The following is a 15834-nucleotide window of genomic DNA, read 5'->3' on the forward strand; positions in this document are numbered from 1 at the left end:
AGATAATTGGTCAGTTACTGAAGTGGTATTTGAAGTTTCACAGTCTGTACCAGTTTGCCAGGGCTACCATAACAATGTGCTACTGACTGGGTAGCTTAAACAATAAAAATTTATTTCCTCACAGCTATGAAACCTAGAAGTTGGAGATCAAGGTGTCAACAAAGACTGATTTCCTTCGAGATTTCTCTTCTGGGCTTATAGGTAGTAAGTCTTTGTATGTATCCGTATCATAATTTTTCCTCTTTTTTTTATGAGGACACCAGTCATATTGGATTAGGGCCCATCTCAACCTAGTTTGTCCTCAATTACCTCTTTAAAGGCCTTATCTCCAAATACGGCACAGTCTGAAGTACTGGGGGTTAAGACTTCAACATATGAATTTGTAGGGGGACACAACTGAGCCTATAACACAGTTTCACTCCAGAGTCCTTCTGTTAACCACTAAACAAACCTAAAAAACAGAAAAGAAGGAAGGGGGTGGCAGCGGAGGGTAGAAGGAACAAGGAAGGAAGGAAGGAAAAACAGAAGAGAAAGAGAAAAAAAGGAGGAAGGGAAGAAGGAAAGGTATTACTTGGGATTACAGCATGGGACATTACTTAGATTGATTGGATGGATCTTGGTTTCCATAAGGAATATAGCCATCTCTACTACAGTGATATACTTGCCAAGCAAACCAGAGTAACCTTGTAGGCAGGGTGCTTTGTAGACATCGCTGAAGACTGATTGACCAGTTTTTGGAAAGGCATCTTGGTATGGTGATATGACCATGAGCTCTGGAGTTACAGAGATATGGGTGCAAACTTAGCTCTGTCTCATTCTATTTGGAAAAGTTATACCCTTTTTCTGAGCCTCAGTTTTCTAAAGATGGGTATAATATTTCATATAGGATAAGATTTTTCAGAGGATTATAGTTGATATGAAGTTCATAGATAAGCTTATATCCTCAATAAGTGAAAATCTCAAGGTTCTTCCCCTTTCCTTTCCATTTCTGGCTCCTCACTTCCTAGATTCATACAGACCATTTCCCTTTCTTTCACATACTCTCTAAAGAATATTAATATAAATAAATAGTGAAATAACAAATAATACATTTCTTTCACCTAATTACCTCTTTTCTAAATATACCTTTTGGCATCTCTCCTACATACTACCATCTATACCATTGATTGGATTTTAGCAATCGCTCTTGTTCCTCTTTTGATTTGGAAAATACCTACCATTTAAGCAAAATTTTATAAACACAAAATCCACTCTATTTACCTTTTCTTTTACAAATTTTTCAATTGGAATATTTCATACTTCCAGAAAACAATATAAAAAATACCATTAGAAAAAGAAATACGGGGGTGCCTGGGTGGCTCAGTGGTTAAGCGTCTGCCTTCAGCTCAGGTCATGATCCCAGGGTCCTGGGATCGAGCCCCACATCGGGCTCCCTGCTTGGTGGGAAGCCTGCTTCTCTCTCTCCCACTCCCCCTGCTTGTGTTCCTGCTCTTGCTATCTCTCTCTCTGTCAAATAGATAAATTAAAAAAAAATATGGATGGATGACCACTCCATCACATTTGCTTCTAATCTCTTTATTTTTTGGTGGGATTGGCAGAAATAAATAAAACTACATGGATATATCCAAAGATCCATACTGTAACCTAATTTTAGCCCACAAAATATATCTTAATTAATTCATTTATTCACCAAGTATTACTTAGTCATTATTTCGGGTACTAAACATAGATCTGTGAATGTAATATAAAGTGTCTATGCTAAGAATGGAAAATGCTTTAGTGATGGAGACAGTGAACATGTACAAAAATAAATAGGTAAACGGTGCTAAGTGCTATTCAGAAAACAAAGCAAAACATTATTAGTAGGAATGTGAAATGGTACAGCTGCTTTGAAAAACAATCTGGCAGTTCCTTAAAAGATTAAGCAGAATTACTATATGATACAATAATTTCACTCTTACTTATATACCCAAGAGAAATGAAAACATATGTCTGCACAAAAACTTGTGCACACATGTTCATAACTTTATTCATAATACCCAAAAAGTGGGAAAAACACAAATGCTCATTAACTAATAAATGGATAAATTATGGCATCTCTATACAATAGGATATTTTCAGCAATAAAAAGAAATGACGTACTGATACATGCTATAGCATGGATGAACCTTGAAAACACTATGCTAAATGAAAGAAACTAGACACAAAAGGCCATATAGTGGATTATTTCATTTATATGAACTGTCTAGAATTAGGTGATATACAGAGACAGAAATTAGATTAATAGTTACCTTGGGATGTGGAATGGGGAGGTTGGGAAGCAAGGAGGTGATGGCTAAAGGGTGGGGGTTTCCTTATAGGATAATGGAAATATTCTAAAAGTGATGGGGGCAATGTTTGTGCAACTTGTAGATACACTGATAGCTACTGAACTATTGAATTGCTTTTAAGAATCAAATTTACTAGAAATAAAAACTTGTGCTTATCAAGATACTTATATGAAAAAGAAGGGATAAACAATAAACCAAGATAAAGTATTTATTATGTATATATTTGGCAAGGTATTTATACCCATAATAGATAAAGAACTTCTACAATTCAGTAATGAAAAGGCAAAGAACCTTAAAAAAGAAAAGCCAGGTTATTGGTATAGGAAATGATGAGGAACTGGTGGTGGTTACTTTTTAAATATGGTGCTCCAAGAAAATCTTTTGGAGGAGAGGCTTTCTGGACAGGGTCCTAACTAAAAGAAGGAGTCTGCTGTTCCATTACCTTGTAGAAGAGTATTCCCATGACAAGAAACTACAGTAGTTTCAAAGTACCACACCTAGAATGAGTATGGTTTGTTCAAGAATTAGCAGTTTCATTGAAGCCAAGGGATTAGTAGGCAGGGTCCATAAAGCCAAATGATTACAGGAAAGATGATAGGAAATAAAGTTGAAGGGGGAGCTGGAAATGATTTATTGGCATCCTTTCCCTTGGTGAAATGACCCTGCCTCACAATGATGATGATGATGTAGCAAAACATTTCCCAGCTCTTGTCTTACATCTTTAACTGCCTTTATACAGCTCCACTTAGAAAACATAACCTCAAATACAATCTGTCCAGATTGAATTCCTCCCTAATATGTACACCAATCAATACTTATATTAATTTACCTAACTATAAATTACCTATTGTGTGACTAACACAGTAATTCACTCAGGCTATACTTGAATTCTCTGTTCTTTATATCCTGTATTTACTCAATTACTCAATTTTATCAATACTTAACTCAAAAAGTCTCTCAAACCTGCCCTTTTCTCTGTAGTTCCACTGATAGTTCCCTGCTCATAATTTCAACCTGATCCTCTGCAACATTCTACCTGCCAATTCCACTTAAATTTTGCCCTCTTGACATCTTGCCATACATGCTGGATTTTATTAAAGCACAGATCACATCATGCTTTTTAATATTTCTCTAGTTCAGAATATCTACTGACTTCTCCTTAAATGTAACATTATTTGTCAAGGTATTTTCCAAAAAATACTTTATGGGAAAATAGCCCCTTGTCATATACGTTTGGAAATGCATTTACTCTATTCTCCCATAGAAGATACAATTGCACATTACCATAATAAGGATCCTATAAATGTCCTACAGTTGAGAGACCTATATAAGGTTTTTTTTATATATAAGGTTTTTAATTCAGACATAAATATATATTAGCCTATGAACACTTTTTTTTAAATGTAGCAGCTAATAACATCTTGCTGAACTTATATTCTGAGAACACATCTTGACCTAAAGGATAAAATTAACACTGCAGCTTAGCATTAAAGTGAATGGAAAATGTAAGTTAAACAACATAACTGTAAATTATTCTGTGGAGTATATAAAATGTGTTAATTAAAATGCATAAATTTTTAAAACTGGAATGGAACTTAACGACAATGTAGTCAAAGTCATGTGTTTTATAAATTGGTTTAAAAATATAGGGGTGCCTGGGTGGCTCAGTTGGTTAAGTGTCTGTGTTTGGCTCAGGTCATGATCTCAGGGTCCTGGGATCAAGCCCCGCATCGCATCAGGCTCCCTGAACAGCAGGGAGCCTGCTTCTCCTTCCCCTCTGCTGCTCCCCCTACTTGTGCTCTCTCCCTCTCTGTCAAATAAATAAATAAATAAAATCTTTAAAAAAATAAAAATATAAATTTCCAAAGGTTACTTAACAGGTTGCTGGCAGAGCTAAGTTTAGGATTTTTAGTTTGTTGTCCCAAAATATAAATTCTATTTTTATCCAAGTTAAATAATTTAACATATGTTTATTTTCCACTACTATGTGCCTGGTGTATGCAAATATACCCTGACAATTTATCTAGGCATTTAACATTGCATTTTTATTTAACTCAGTTGGTTACATGTAAATTCCTAAGGGTCAAGGCTTCCTCTAGATTTCTTAATCTCTCTTACTCTCTAACATATTATTACACACAACTAGTCACTGACACAACACATTTATATAATATATTCTTGCTTAAATAAATTCTGATATTGATTAGAAATTAAAAGGGATTAGCAAGAGTGAGGGCCTTCTTCCTGGTTCTCGCTGAGAACCTTCTCGCTGAGTCCTCACACAGTGGAATGGATGAGGGATCTTTGTGGGGTCTCTTTTATAAGAACATGAATCTTATACCCTAAGACCTAATCATCTGTGAAAGACCCTACCTCCTAATACCATCACATTTGGGAGTTAGGATTCTATATAAGAATTTGGGGAACACAAATAATTCAGATAGCATAATCCCAACAGTGGTGAAGGTTCAAGTCATCAACACTTTATATTGTCAGTTTTTATTAAATTTTGTCATACTATCTCACAATGGTGTTAATTTTAATTTTTATGATGACTAATTATGTTGACTATCTTTTAAATATGCTTATTTGCCATTTGCCTATAATCTTCCGAGAAGTGCCTGGTCAATCTTTAACCCATTTTAGTTGGATATTTATTTGTAATTCCTCATACATTTTCAATGTATAATCTTCAGATACATGAATTTCAAACACTTTCTCACAACTTGCCTTTTCAGTGTCTTAATGGTGCTTATCTTGATGAGCAGGAGTTGATTTTAATGAAATCAAATTAACAGTATTTTACTTTATAATTGGTGCTGTCTGTATCCTGATTCAGAAACCTTTGCCAACCTCATCATGAACATATTCTCCTATGTTTCTTTTATAAGATTTAATGTTTTATCTTTCACATTCAGATCTTTGAATTTCTTTGAATCAATTTTTCTATATGATACTAGGTAGGGTAGTAGATATTTTTAATGGGGTCAGCTATTCAAGAAATAGAGTGCAGAAAGGCAGAGTGAGTTAACCAATGCATAGCTTCAGTTTGGATTTGCTGTCTTGTTTGCCATTTTGCAATGTAACTCAGTGATGCAGTTGGAAATTTTAAAAAGGAAACTAATTACAATGATCTGTAATTAAGTCACTTCACTCTCATTGATCTCTACAGATTACAGTTTTATCAGTATCATAAGAAGTTGTACTGTTTTTTCAGTGATGTGCCAAAATCAATCTTTCACTCTGGGAGGTTATTCTAACTTGAATTCAAGTTCTGGATCAGCCATTAATTAGCTCTGGGTTGCTACAGTGCATACTCATCGTTTTATCTGCCCGACCCCCTTCCTTTTTCTGGAAGCAACAATCCACTCCTCCTGGGAGCCACACTTGTCCACTCCATCCTAAAATCGTATACTTACGTAGAGATTTGCAATGTTAGCACATTATCCCATTCCCCAACCCTAAGAAAGTCCATTTCAGCTCCTCCAAATCTATGCTAGTCTCCTAACAGCTTTTCACCTCAAATGTATTGGTCCAAAAGTGAAGGGGGCATTTCCTACAAATTGAAACCATCAGTGCTATTCTCAAGCTATTTGACACTAGTCATAAAGAGAAGCAGTCATACTGTTTTGATGGAAGGATCTTTTAAGTTTTAAAACCCTGGAAATATCAGTGCTACGCATCCTCCTACATAGAGAAAGCTGGGCTGCACTGAAGGAGAGTAACACTTGTTAAGGAGTGCAATAGCTATGAGAGACTTCTAACGGCATTCAGCTCCCCGACTCTCAGATCCAACCACAAACCTCCCTTTCTAATCCTAGCTTGTTCTACCTTCTCTAGAATGAATAAGCAAACTGTCTGAGCTGGCTTCTGATCCTTGTAACCACGGAAAGTCTAAAACTACTAAAATTAGGCAACACTGTAGGCCAATAGTTTTAAAGAAAGGAACTTGGTGGGTTTACAGCCCAAATTCTCATCAAGGTCTTTAGGCACCCAACTTCAGCCTGTTCCCTAAACGATGGGATAGAAAAATAAGCTATATTTTGCACTCAAAATATCACAGGGCCATATATCTCAAAGAAACTAATGGAAATAGAAGAGTCCTTGAAAAATACATTTTCTTTTTTTTTTTTTTAAGATTTTATTTATTTATTTGGCAGACAGAGACACAGTGAGAGAGGGAACACAAGCGGGGGGAGTGGGAGAGGAAGCAGGCTTCCCGCGGAGCAGGGGACCTGATGCGGGGCTGGACCCCAGGACCCTGGGATCATGACCTGAGCCGAAGGCAGACTCTTAATGACTGAGCCACCCAGGCGCCCCCAAAAATACATTTTCTTTTCTTTCTTTTTTTTTTTTTTAAGATTTCATTTATTTACTTGAAAGAGAGAAAGAGCAGGAGGAGAGAGAGGGGCAGAGGGAGAGGGAGAAGCAGACGCCCCGCTGAGCAGGGAGCCCAACGCTTGGCTCGATCCCAGGACCCTGGGATCAGGGCCCTAGCCAAAGGCAGACACTTAACTGACTGACCCACCCAGGCACCCCAAAAACTACATTTTCAAAAATAAGATAAAGACTAGAAGTTTAGGTGATCGACTCTTCAAAATTATATACATATATATATACATATATATGCATTCATATATATACAAATATACTTGTGGATTCAAATAGTTAATGATATGACACAGGTATATAACACGGCTACTGAAAGAAAAATCAAATACATGTTAACATTTACAAAGTGTTGTGAAAAAATAGGTTGTACATTTCACTAGTGATTTTAATGAAGCTTAAAGCAAAATGGCATTGCTTTATTATTTATTATAAAACTACATATACCTTAACGGTGTATATGGAAGCTATGGTTCATTATAGGAGTAAACAGAGAATTCTCTAAATTATTTTAGATGGAATATCTGTTCTTGCATTTGTGAATCCTTACTGATAAGATTTCTCTTTCATTCCTGACTTATAACATCAGTGGCTGAACATGTGCATATGTTCCTTCTTTTTCTCTTCCTATGCTATATGAACACCCATCCTTGAATCCAAAGTAGAAAGAGCCTTAAAAAAATTTCAGTGTGGTTTTTCCATTATTTTTTACTGTGGAACTCTAAATCATTTTGAAAGAGGAAGTCTCACTCTCCTTCTGAAATCTGTTTCCCTTAGAGTGTAAATATGTTGGTTTATCACTTAAAGTCACTTTTCTATGAAACTCTTTTGAATCAGATACCTGCCTAAATTGAGGGTGGAAGACTGGGGTAAAGGACTTGCTAGAATGCTAAAGATTTCTTTTTTCAGCAGTTCTGTCTGCTATCTCATAGAAAATCTGGTTAAGAAATTGGTTATACAAACAAATATATTTTATAGGAAACAAAGACAAAAATTTGGAAAATGTCTTTCTTTTTGAAGAGAAGGACTGAAGCCATGGGAAAGAGAAATCAGGAATTGAAAGTTGCATTAATGAAATAATAGAAAAATGCCAGAGATATTAAAATATAATTCTGACCGAGAAAGAAGAATAGCTGTGAGAAAGATGTGCAAATAGAACTGTATATGAAAATGGATCTTAATACATAGTTAGGCATGATGATCAATTGTTGCCATTTTAATTTGTATTTTCAAGGTTGAAACATGAGCTGCATACTTGAATATTATTAGACATATGCACTGAACATATGTGTGTCTACAATATTAAATGCTACATGCACATGTTTTAAATAGGACTCATGGAATTTGCAGACAGTACAGATTGTCATAGAAATTTACATTTGGAGGCGTGCATAAGATTCCTGCTAGTCTATAGATATTTTGACATTAACTCTTAATTAAATATATCTGGGTTCTGTATTTCAGAGATGATTTATACAATGAAGAAAGAACAGATTTTTTGGCTGTCTGTGTATCTGCTGCTTAATTGTGCCTCTGCCCTTCTTAGTGCTGTCCTTGAAGCTGAAGAATATACAGATATTACAGGTAAAATATTAGAAGCATTCATATTTTTCGGCTGAAGATCTCAATTTTAATCCCAAAATGTAATATATTTTTCTCCATTGCGTGGGAAAATTAGCTTTTACATTAGTGACTTACATGTCTTACATGTAATTTGTCCCCCCCCAAAAAAATTTAGACCAAAAAAAAGTCACTTTAGAAAGGAAGACTTCTTTTTTTTTTCCAGGCGATAAGATTAAACATTGAAGTATCTCTGGACAATTGCAAGGAACAAAGTGTTGTAGAAACAGCCGTGAACCTTGATGCCATCCTTTGGCTGGGAAAAGTGTGAGAAGGGAAAGGAAACTATAGATATTCTCTGCTTTTTTGCCTTATTCTCAAGAACTTCCCAGATGAGTCCAGTGTGAGAATCTAGTAAAACAGGACATTAGGAGATCTGGCCTAATATAAGTTAGTTCTAATCTCATAAAGCTCCGTATCTAAAAATAAAATATTAACAATCAGCAATAGAACAAGGAGAAGAATGTACAGTGATTGTTACTATATATTTCTTTCTTAAAAGTACTATTTTGTGGAAAATTAGTAAATTATTGATAGAAATCTCAAGTCACTGGTAATGGTGTGACAATATGAACAAAGTGATAGCTTCTATTGGTATGTATGTTGATGGTGTACCAAAGACTTCCATAAATACATTCTTATTTCATGTATCTAAGCACCCTTGAAAGGGATTTTGTTCAATGTACTTCCCTTTGATAAAGATTGAATAAATATATCTTATGTGCTTGAAATTGGTAGGTACTAGGGAAACAGTGATGACTCAGACCAAGTTCTGAAGAATCTCACAGTTTCACAGGGGAGACTATTAAATTGTCACTGGAAAAAATATTGTTATAAAAACTTCCTAAAGATGAAACACTAACAAAGTAAACACTATAATGTGCCTTATAAAATGAGAATTTGGGCATTATGAAATAAGCTCTAATTCTTCATTTGTCTCATTTATCAAAGGAGATGGTTTCTAATATTCTGGAAGCTGAGAAGAGAAGAAATGTAGAGAATAAAGTCCCCACAGAGAAAAAGCAGGCAACCCATCTTGGAAAGTGGGAGGAGAAAGGATCCCCAATATTCACCTAATCTGATGTCCCTCAGTTAGGCTGAGAAAATGCATGCCAGGTAATCAGAAGTTTCCTGACATTGTTGCTGCTGATACAGTCAGCCAAGAAACCAGAGTTAACCCATTAATAATTAAGCTGGAGTTTAAAATCTCTTGATAAATTCAGAACAAGCAAAGCCGGCTAAGAAAACATTTTTTATCTGAAAGCTAGACTTGAAGATCACCTAACTGACTGGCTGCACAGTCTTAACCAGTTTTGGGGTTTTTTGGTTTTGTTTCGTTTTCAGTCTTGAAATAGCATGATCCCACATCAGAATCAATTCAATTTTGAAGATACCATTTATCACACTGTGCCAAGGTCATGCCATCTTTTTATAGAAGTATACCATTTCATTGAATAGTGTACTATCATCTTAGAGGAAAACACACGATCTTATCATTTTTCTCACAAGGCAATAGTAGGCTTTTTCTTAATCAGTCTAACCAGCAGGGAGGATGAAATATAATAAAATTTTTTATAATAAAAAACAGTAGTGATAAGCTCTTTTTAAAAATTCCTTTAGAGTGAGAGAGAGAAGATTAGCAGGGAGCATTTAGAGAAAGCTAAGTGTCTTTCGTAAGATGTACAATCAGGCAGATCTAAGTTTGCATGTGGGGTTTGCCACACAGTAGCTTTGCAAAATTAGATGAGTTAGGTAAACTCTCTGACTCCCAGTGTCTTAATCGATATGTAAGTGATGCAAATAACTATGTTCATATGGTTGTTATATAAACTGCATAAAAGCACCTGGCACATTTTTCGGCACGGAGAAGGCAAAGAGTGTATGGCTATGTTCTTCCCTGCCAGAGAAATCAAATCTTTTCATGAGAGAATCAAACAGCATGTAGACTCTTAAATAGTAAGTTACCTTAAAGCTCTTGGTTCCCAAACAAGTTCCAGGAGAATGAGGACTCTAACAGTCGGGGACATGACATGTCCCCAAATATTATCATGAGCCTACTATCTGACGTCCCAGGACAGGGGGAGGGGAGAGTGAGATTGTAATCCTCAGATTGTGAGACATAAAATGCAAGAAATCAATTACAAAAATGATACAATAAAAACCATAATTCTGTTCATCTGGCTGCATCAGATTAAATTCCCTATTACACTGACCTGCATATGTTTTCTAGTTACATGGGGTTAGGCAGATCCTTATCACTAACACTTTCCTTCAGTCTCCGTTTCAAGTCTCAGGAAAGCTATCCCTGACTCTCCAGACAAGCTTAGCTATCTTATTATGCACAAACACAGCACCTTGAACTTCTTGAATGTTTATAAATCTTCAGTGTCTGCATGCTACATGACAGGGAAGGGGCGGGGCTACTGCCACCTAATTTACTATCATATCTGCCATGACCCCACAGTGCCTGACCCATGATCAACACACAATTGTTAACTTTCAAAAAGATTTATCCAAGGTAAAAAATGAAAACCAAGACAGACTTCCATCCCTTTTGGGTGGAGTGGCATGGTACTACATCTGAGAGACCACACCTCATCACTCCCCCACTTCAGGGATGCTCTGCCAAGGGTGGGTCATAAGCTGACTGCACGAAAGAATATTCTAATATATGATTCAGCTAAGAAAGACACTAAAATGTGAACAGTAAAGATGAATAATTTGATAATAAATTAATAAAATATAGTTTAAAATTAGTTCTTAGTGTTTCACTTGGGAAATTGCTATAAAATCACCTACTTTCATAGCTGAAACATTTTTAGTTTTTATAAGGTGAATTTGAGAAAAAAATGTATTGAGTGTAAATTTTAGAATTAAATCTATGTGCTTTACCTAAATGCCAATCTAGGAATCTCAGTCATACAGACTGTGACAATATCACTCAATTATTAAGAATGTGTGAGACACATCTGGTATAAAACTATGTGGCGTATAAAACTTAGGGTGGGAACAGAGCAATTAATTTCTACAGTGCTGTTTTATAAGTTGTAAATGGAGAGAATACCTCATTCAGAAGATTGTTGTGATTACTAAATAATGTAATTACAAAATGTCTGGAGCACAGTAATTAGTAAACAACATTAGCTAGTATTAACTACTACAAGGACAAATATGGGGAACCAGCTTTCATTTCTGTGGCTGATGGCCACCACCTTGTGGCACAATTCCTAAATAGCAAGTTGAACTCGGTGTGGTATATGCTTAATGGAGAAAATGTAAAATAAAAGTTTGGCATGATGAAAAGGACTATCAAATATATCAAAAGTCGAAATCAGAGGCATCATCAATGAAAAAGAACCTTATGTAAATTACTATTTATAAGAACTAGTTCTCCTAAATATCTATAGCAACTCAGGTATTAGATAAAGCCCCCTGGGTTCTACAGGTAGAGTATTAGACTACAGGCTCCTGTCTGAGGTACTGTGTCTATAAAGATCTGAAGTCACATTAATATGGGAATCAGGGACCATCATATTATCTAAGGAGTGCTATAGGAATTTCTGAAGTAATGGTATATAGCCATAAGATTCAGAATATCAGAATATTATTATTCCTAGCTCCTTTCTCAAAATTATATATGTGACCTCTGAGATTCTGAGATCTGATTCTAAGATCAGATACTTATAGAACTGACAGGTCAAATTTTTATCGGTCGCATAAAAATGTGTCTAGAGTGTACAAACGTATTGTGCTAATGCAATGATGCTTGTCGTGGGTAAAATGCACTGCTTAGGGTCTTAGATGCAAAGTCTTCTAGCTTCTCACAACTCTTAACAAGTCAGAATGTCAGTGACAGTATTCTAAATCTTTAAGAGAATATAAGCAGCAGTCATAATTATCACAAGTATACTACTACTCAGAAAAGGTTTTTAGTTATTTTTTATTTCAAACCGACAATTGTAATTTCAGTGATGAATGGAAAACATGTTTTTTCATAAGTCACTTTTTTGTTTATATTCACCTATTGGCCTATGGAAGCTATTTTTACCAACTTTCTAAAATGCTATTTTATATATAATGTATATATAAGTGCTATAATATATATTAAATATATAATGAATTTATGTAGAGAAAAGTATTTGTGTATGTAATTTAAGAAAATTAAGAATTCCAGGGAAGTCCAGGAACATTTAAGGAAAATTTATAATTCTGAAGTATCCATATCATTAGGTGCCAGAAACTTTTGATATGCCTTGAGAGACATTTTAAAGCCAATCATATTCAAATAAGTTCATCAGCATAAAATATTAGGTACATAATTAAAAAGCAAAGAAATGAGAATAATTTACATATGTCAATGAATAGTTGTTTACTCATTTTGGTAAACTATTTACATATATATTATAGAGATTGATTGGCTTTAGGGACACTATATAATTGGTGGAAAATTATTTTAAAAAATCCCATAGATCAACATCCAAATGACATATTTTTTGATTGTACATAACCCGCACAGGTGCATAAAATTCAACATTCCTTAAAGGTTTGACCAGTAATAATTAGCTAACTTGAGAACTAACCAATTCATGAAAATTGTGTTTGGTGCTAAAAATATCCACGTCTTTTGTAGATGAAGGTCTGTGTGTCATAATAAATAAATCTGTTTTATGTTATTCTATCTTATCAAATTTGGGTCAGAAATTTTACTGTTATATCATTTCTGTAAGCTCAACTTATTTCAACTGAAAAAAATTGTCAATTCAGTTATCAAAGAAATCAAAATGGTGATATGGCATTTTATAAATTGAAGTTTGATTTTAAGTTTAAAAGTGGAAGAGTGGTTGAGATAAAATTCACATGTTCATAAATAATTACTGTCAAATGAATGAAACAGCATAATAATAATTTACGTACAGAAAGCGGTATTTTTAACCCTTCTAAGATTTCAGGGTTTACTTATCATTTTAGACCCATATAGAAAATAAAAAATAACATTCCAATTATTTTATCATCAAGATAAAATAACACTACTGACATGTGGCTACTACTTGACATTAATTCGATATAGATCATTAAGGTAACAAAAGGTAGAAGACATTTGATAAAATTATCTAATCCAACTTTTATGATATGTTTATCTTCTCTTTCAAGAAATTCCCAGAAGTTTTGAAACCACAGGACATTCAAAATTGATTTCCTTCTAGATGGTTATATATTCACACTTGTTCTTTTATTTAATGCTTTTAAAAGGTTTTATGTATTTTTAAATGATGACATCCTTTCATCTTCTTTCAAAGTAAGTTATTTTATAGTGCATTAAAACCCTTTCTCGGAAGATACCTAAACTTAATCAGATTGTTTTAATTTAGCAGCATACTGCTGCCCTCTAAAGGGCAAATTGGCTTAGGCCCCTCAGAAGTGATCATAGTGAATACTGAAAGTCTTGGAAGACATTATAGACAATACTCAAGGAGTATTAATGACATTATTTGTTCTTGATGATTTTGATAGTACCAACCACAATTTTCAGTGTCTATCTTACTGATAGATTCTATAAGCAAATGCAACTTACTTAAAATTAAGCCTCTATTAACATTAGACCTCATAAAATTTAAAATTTTTGAGTTTTCTGTATATACAAGTCCCTTCCCAAGATATGAAATTCCTCTGTGACTAAAATAAGTGATTGAATATTGAGGGGAAAAAATTCTCACTCAAGATCAAAAGAATTGCCTCATTCTATTTTAAAATACAGACAGCATTAAGTTTTCTCAACATTGTTAAAAACAAACCATGGTAAGTAAAAGAATGGACCATGACATATATGTATTTGTAATACCAAACACCAACATTTCCATTATTTGGGAATGGCTTAATACAGTGTGATGTATGTGTGTGTGTGTGTGTGTGTACATATGAATATGTATGTACTGCTGCTTTTAAAAAGTTGTTTATGTGCAAAAAATGACACAACTGTGGATTAGGGAGAGCAAATCAAAGAGCTGTCCATTAATGTCTGCCCTTAAAAACTGCTGAATTTAAAAAGACATCTTTACTTACTCGTAACGTCAACACATTGGTTACCGTACAACGACCATGCATTTCCATACTGGTCAACTGGTGTATGTTTAAGCCAAATCCCTAAAGCGAGTCTAGAAAATTATTCTACTCCTAAAGTTTAATTGTTGATAAAATCTGTTTCATTTGGTGTGTTTATAAACTTTATTTACCTTTTTGATAATTTTTAATAACTTGTCATGTTTTCTTCAGCCTGTGTTATTTCTGTTGTGCTTTTTAAGAAAAATTACGACGTACTGAAAAGGAAATAAAGAACACTATTACTATGTGGATGAAAGGTTCTATATCTTTTATTTTTACCTTGTAGATGTTGAGTTGCCACCACTGAAACTTTTACATTCATTTTGTGCTTTGAAAGCGGATAATGGCCCATGCAGAGCAATGATTACACAATTTTTTTTCAACATTCACACTCAACAGTGTGAAGAATTTATGTATGGGGGATGTGAAGGAAATCAGAATCGATTTGGAAGTCTGGAAGAGTGCGAAGAAAAATGTATGAGAGGTAGGTTTCTAGAGACACTTATCACCCAGGAGCCTTTAGGCTCCTTTAACTTTTTAAAAAAGTTTAGGGTTATTAGATCTAATTATAGATGTGATAATTTTAGGAAAAGAAGTTAGAACTATTTGAACATTCCAAGGAATATTCTTTTCACATTTTTGGCATTCATGTTCAACTACTATTTTTCATTTTTCATATTAGTTATTACAAATTATATTAAGCCCCATTTGTTATCCTATATTTTTCTCTATAATAAAGAAGAAAAACCTTTAAGTTCACTGATTTTATATCTGCAGTGAAGTGGGTATAATTCAGCCTCCTGGGCAGCTATGAGTTGGCATGAAAGAAACAGTCATATTGACTTAGTCTTCCCTTTATCAGTATACTGATCTTATAGCTATCTCCTGTCAAAATAATGAATCTGAGAATCCACTTTGAGGCTTTCAGTAACTACTAATTAGAAAATTCTAAACTGCATCAGAGAGCAGAAATATATATATGAAAATTAAGTCATTCTCTTTAGGGCCTTAGAATATTGTAGAAAAGAAAATATGAACCTTACTGAGCCATGTAGACTTTACCAAGCCCAACTTTTCATATTTTTACTAATTTATAATGTTTAAAAGTATATCATATTATATTGTTGGTAAGTTTTATGGGACACTTTTATTTTGCTTTAATCCTACTAAAACATTTCCCCCTGAATTTTACAAACTATAATGTGGTTTTATCTCATCTCACTGAGATAAATTCCAGATAATTGCTGGTCAAAATTTTAAATGCTTTTATGTCTGTTTAATTCTCCTGAATTGTGAACTACTTAAGGGATAGAAGAATCTGAATGGTCTTTATCTTCCCAGGGTCTAGTCCCAAATTTCCCCATGGCATGTTATTAGAGCTAGTTGAATTAAATGG

At 34.3% G+C, this 15834-nt stretch overlaps 1 protein-coding gene across 3 annotated transcripts in view; it reads left to right on the forward strand.

Moving 5' to 3' along the window:
• TFPI (tissue factor pathway inhibitor) overlaps positions 1–15834 on the forward strand; it is a 64775-nt gene that overhangs the window by 19247 nt on the left and 29694 nt on the right. For 2 of the 3 annotated variants that reach the window (XM_035007568.1, XM_035007569.1), the window contains exons 2-3: positions 8184–8303; positions 14725–14922. In XM_035007568.1, the coding sequence (XP_034863459.1) occupies positions 8186–8303; positions 14725–14922 (316 nt within the window). In that variant the 5' untranslated portion in view covers positions 8184–8185. Of the gene's footprint in view, positions 1–8183; positions 8304–9022; positions 9456–14724; positions 14923–15834 lie in introns of those variants that run through there. The other variant, XM_035007570.1, reaches the window with a different exon arrangement.

This window comes from Mirounga leonina, unplaced genomic scaffold (genome assembly GCF_011800145.1).
Source record: "Mirounga leonina isolate KUSES-001 unplaced genomic scaffold, KU_Mleo_1.0 Mir_151, whole genome shotgun sequence".
NCBI lineage: Eukaryota > Metazoa > Chordata > Mammalia > Carnivora > Phocidae > Mirounga > Mirounga leonina.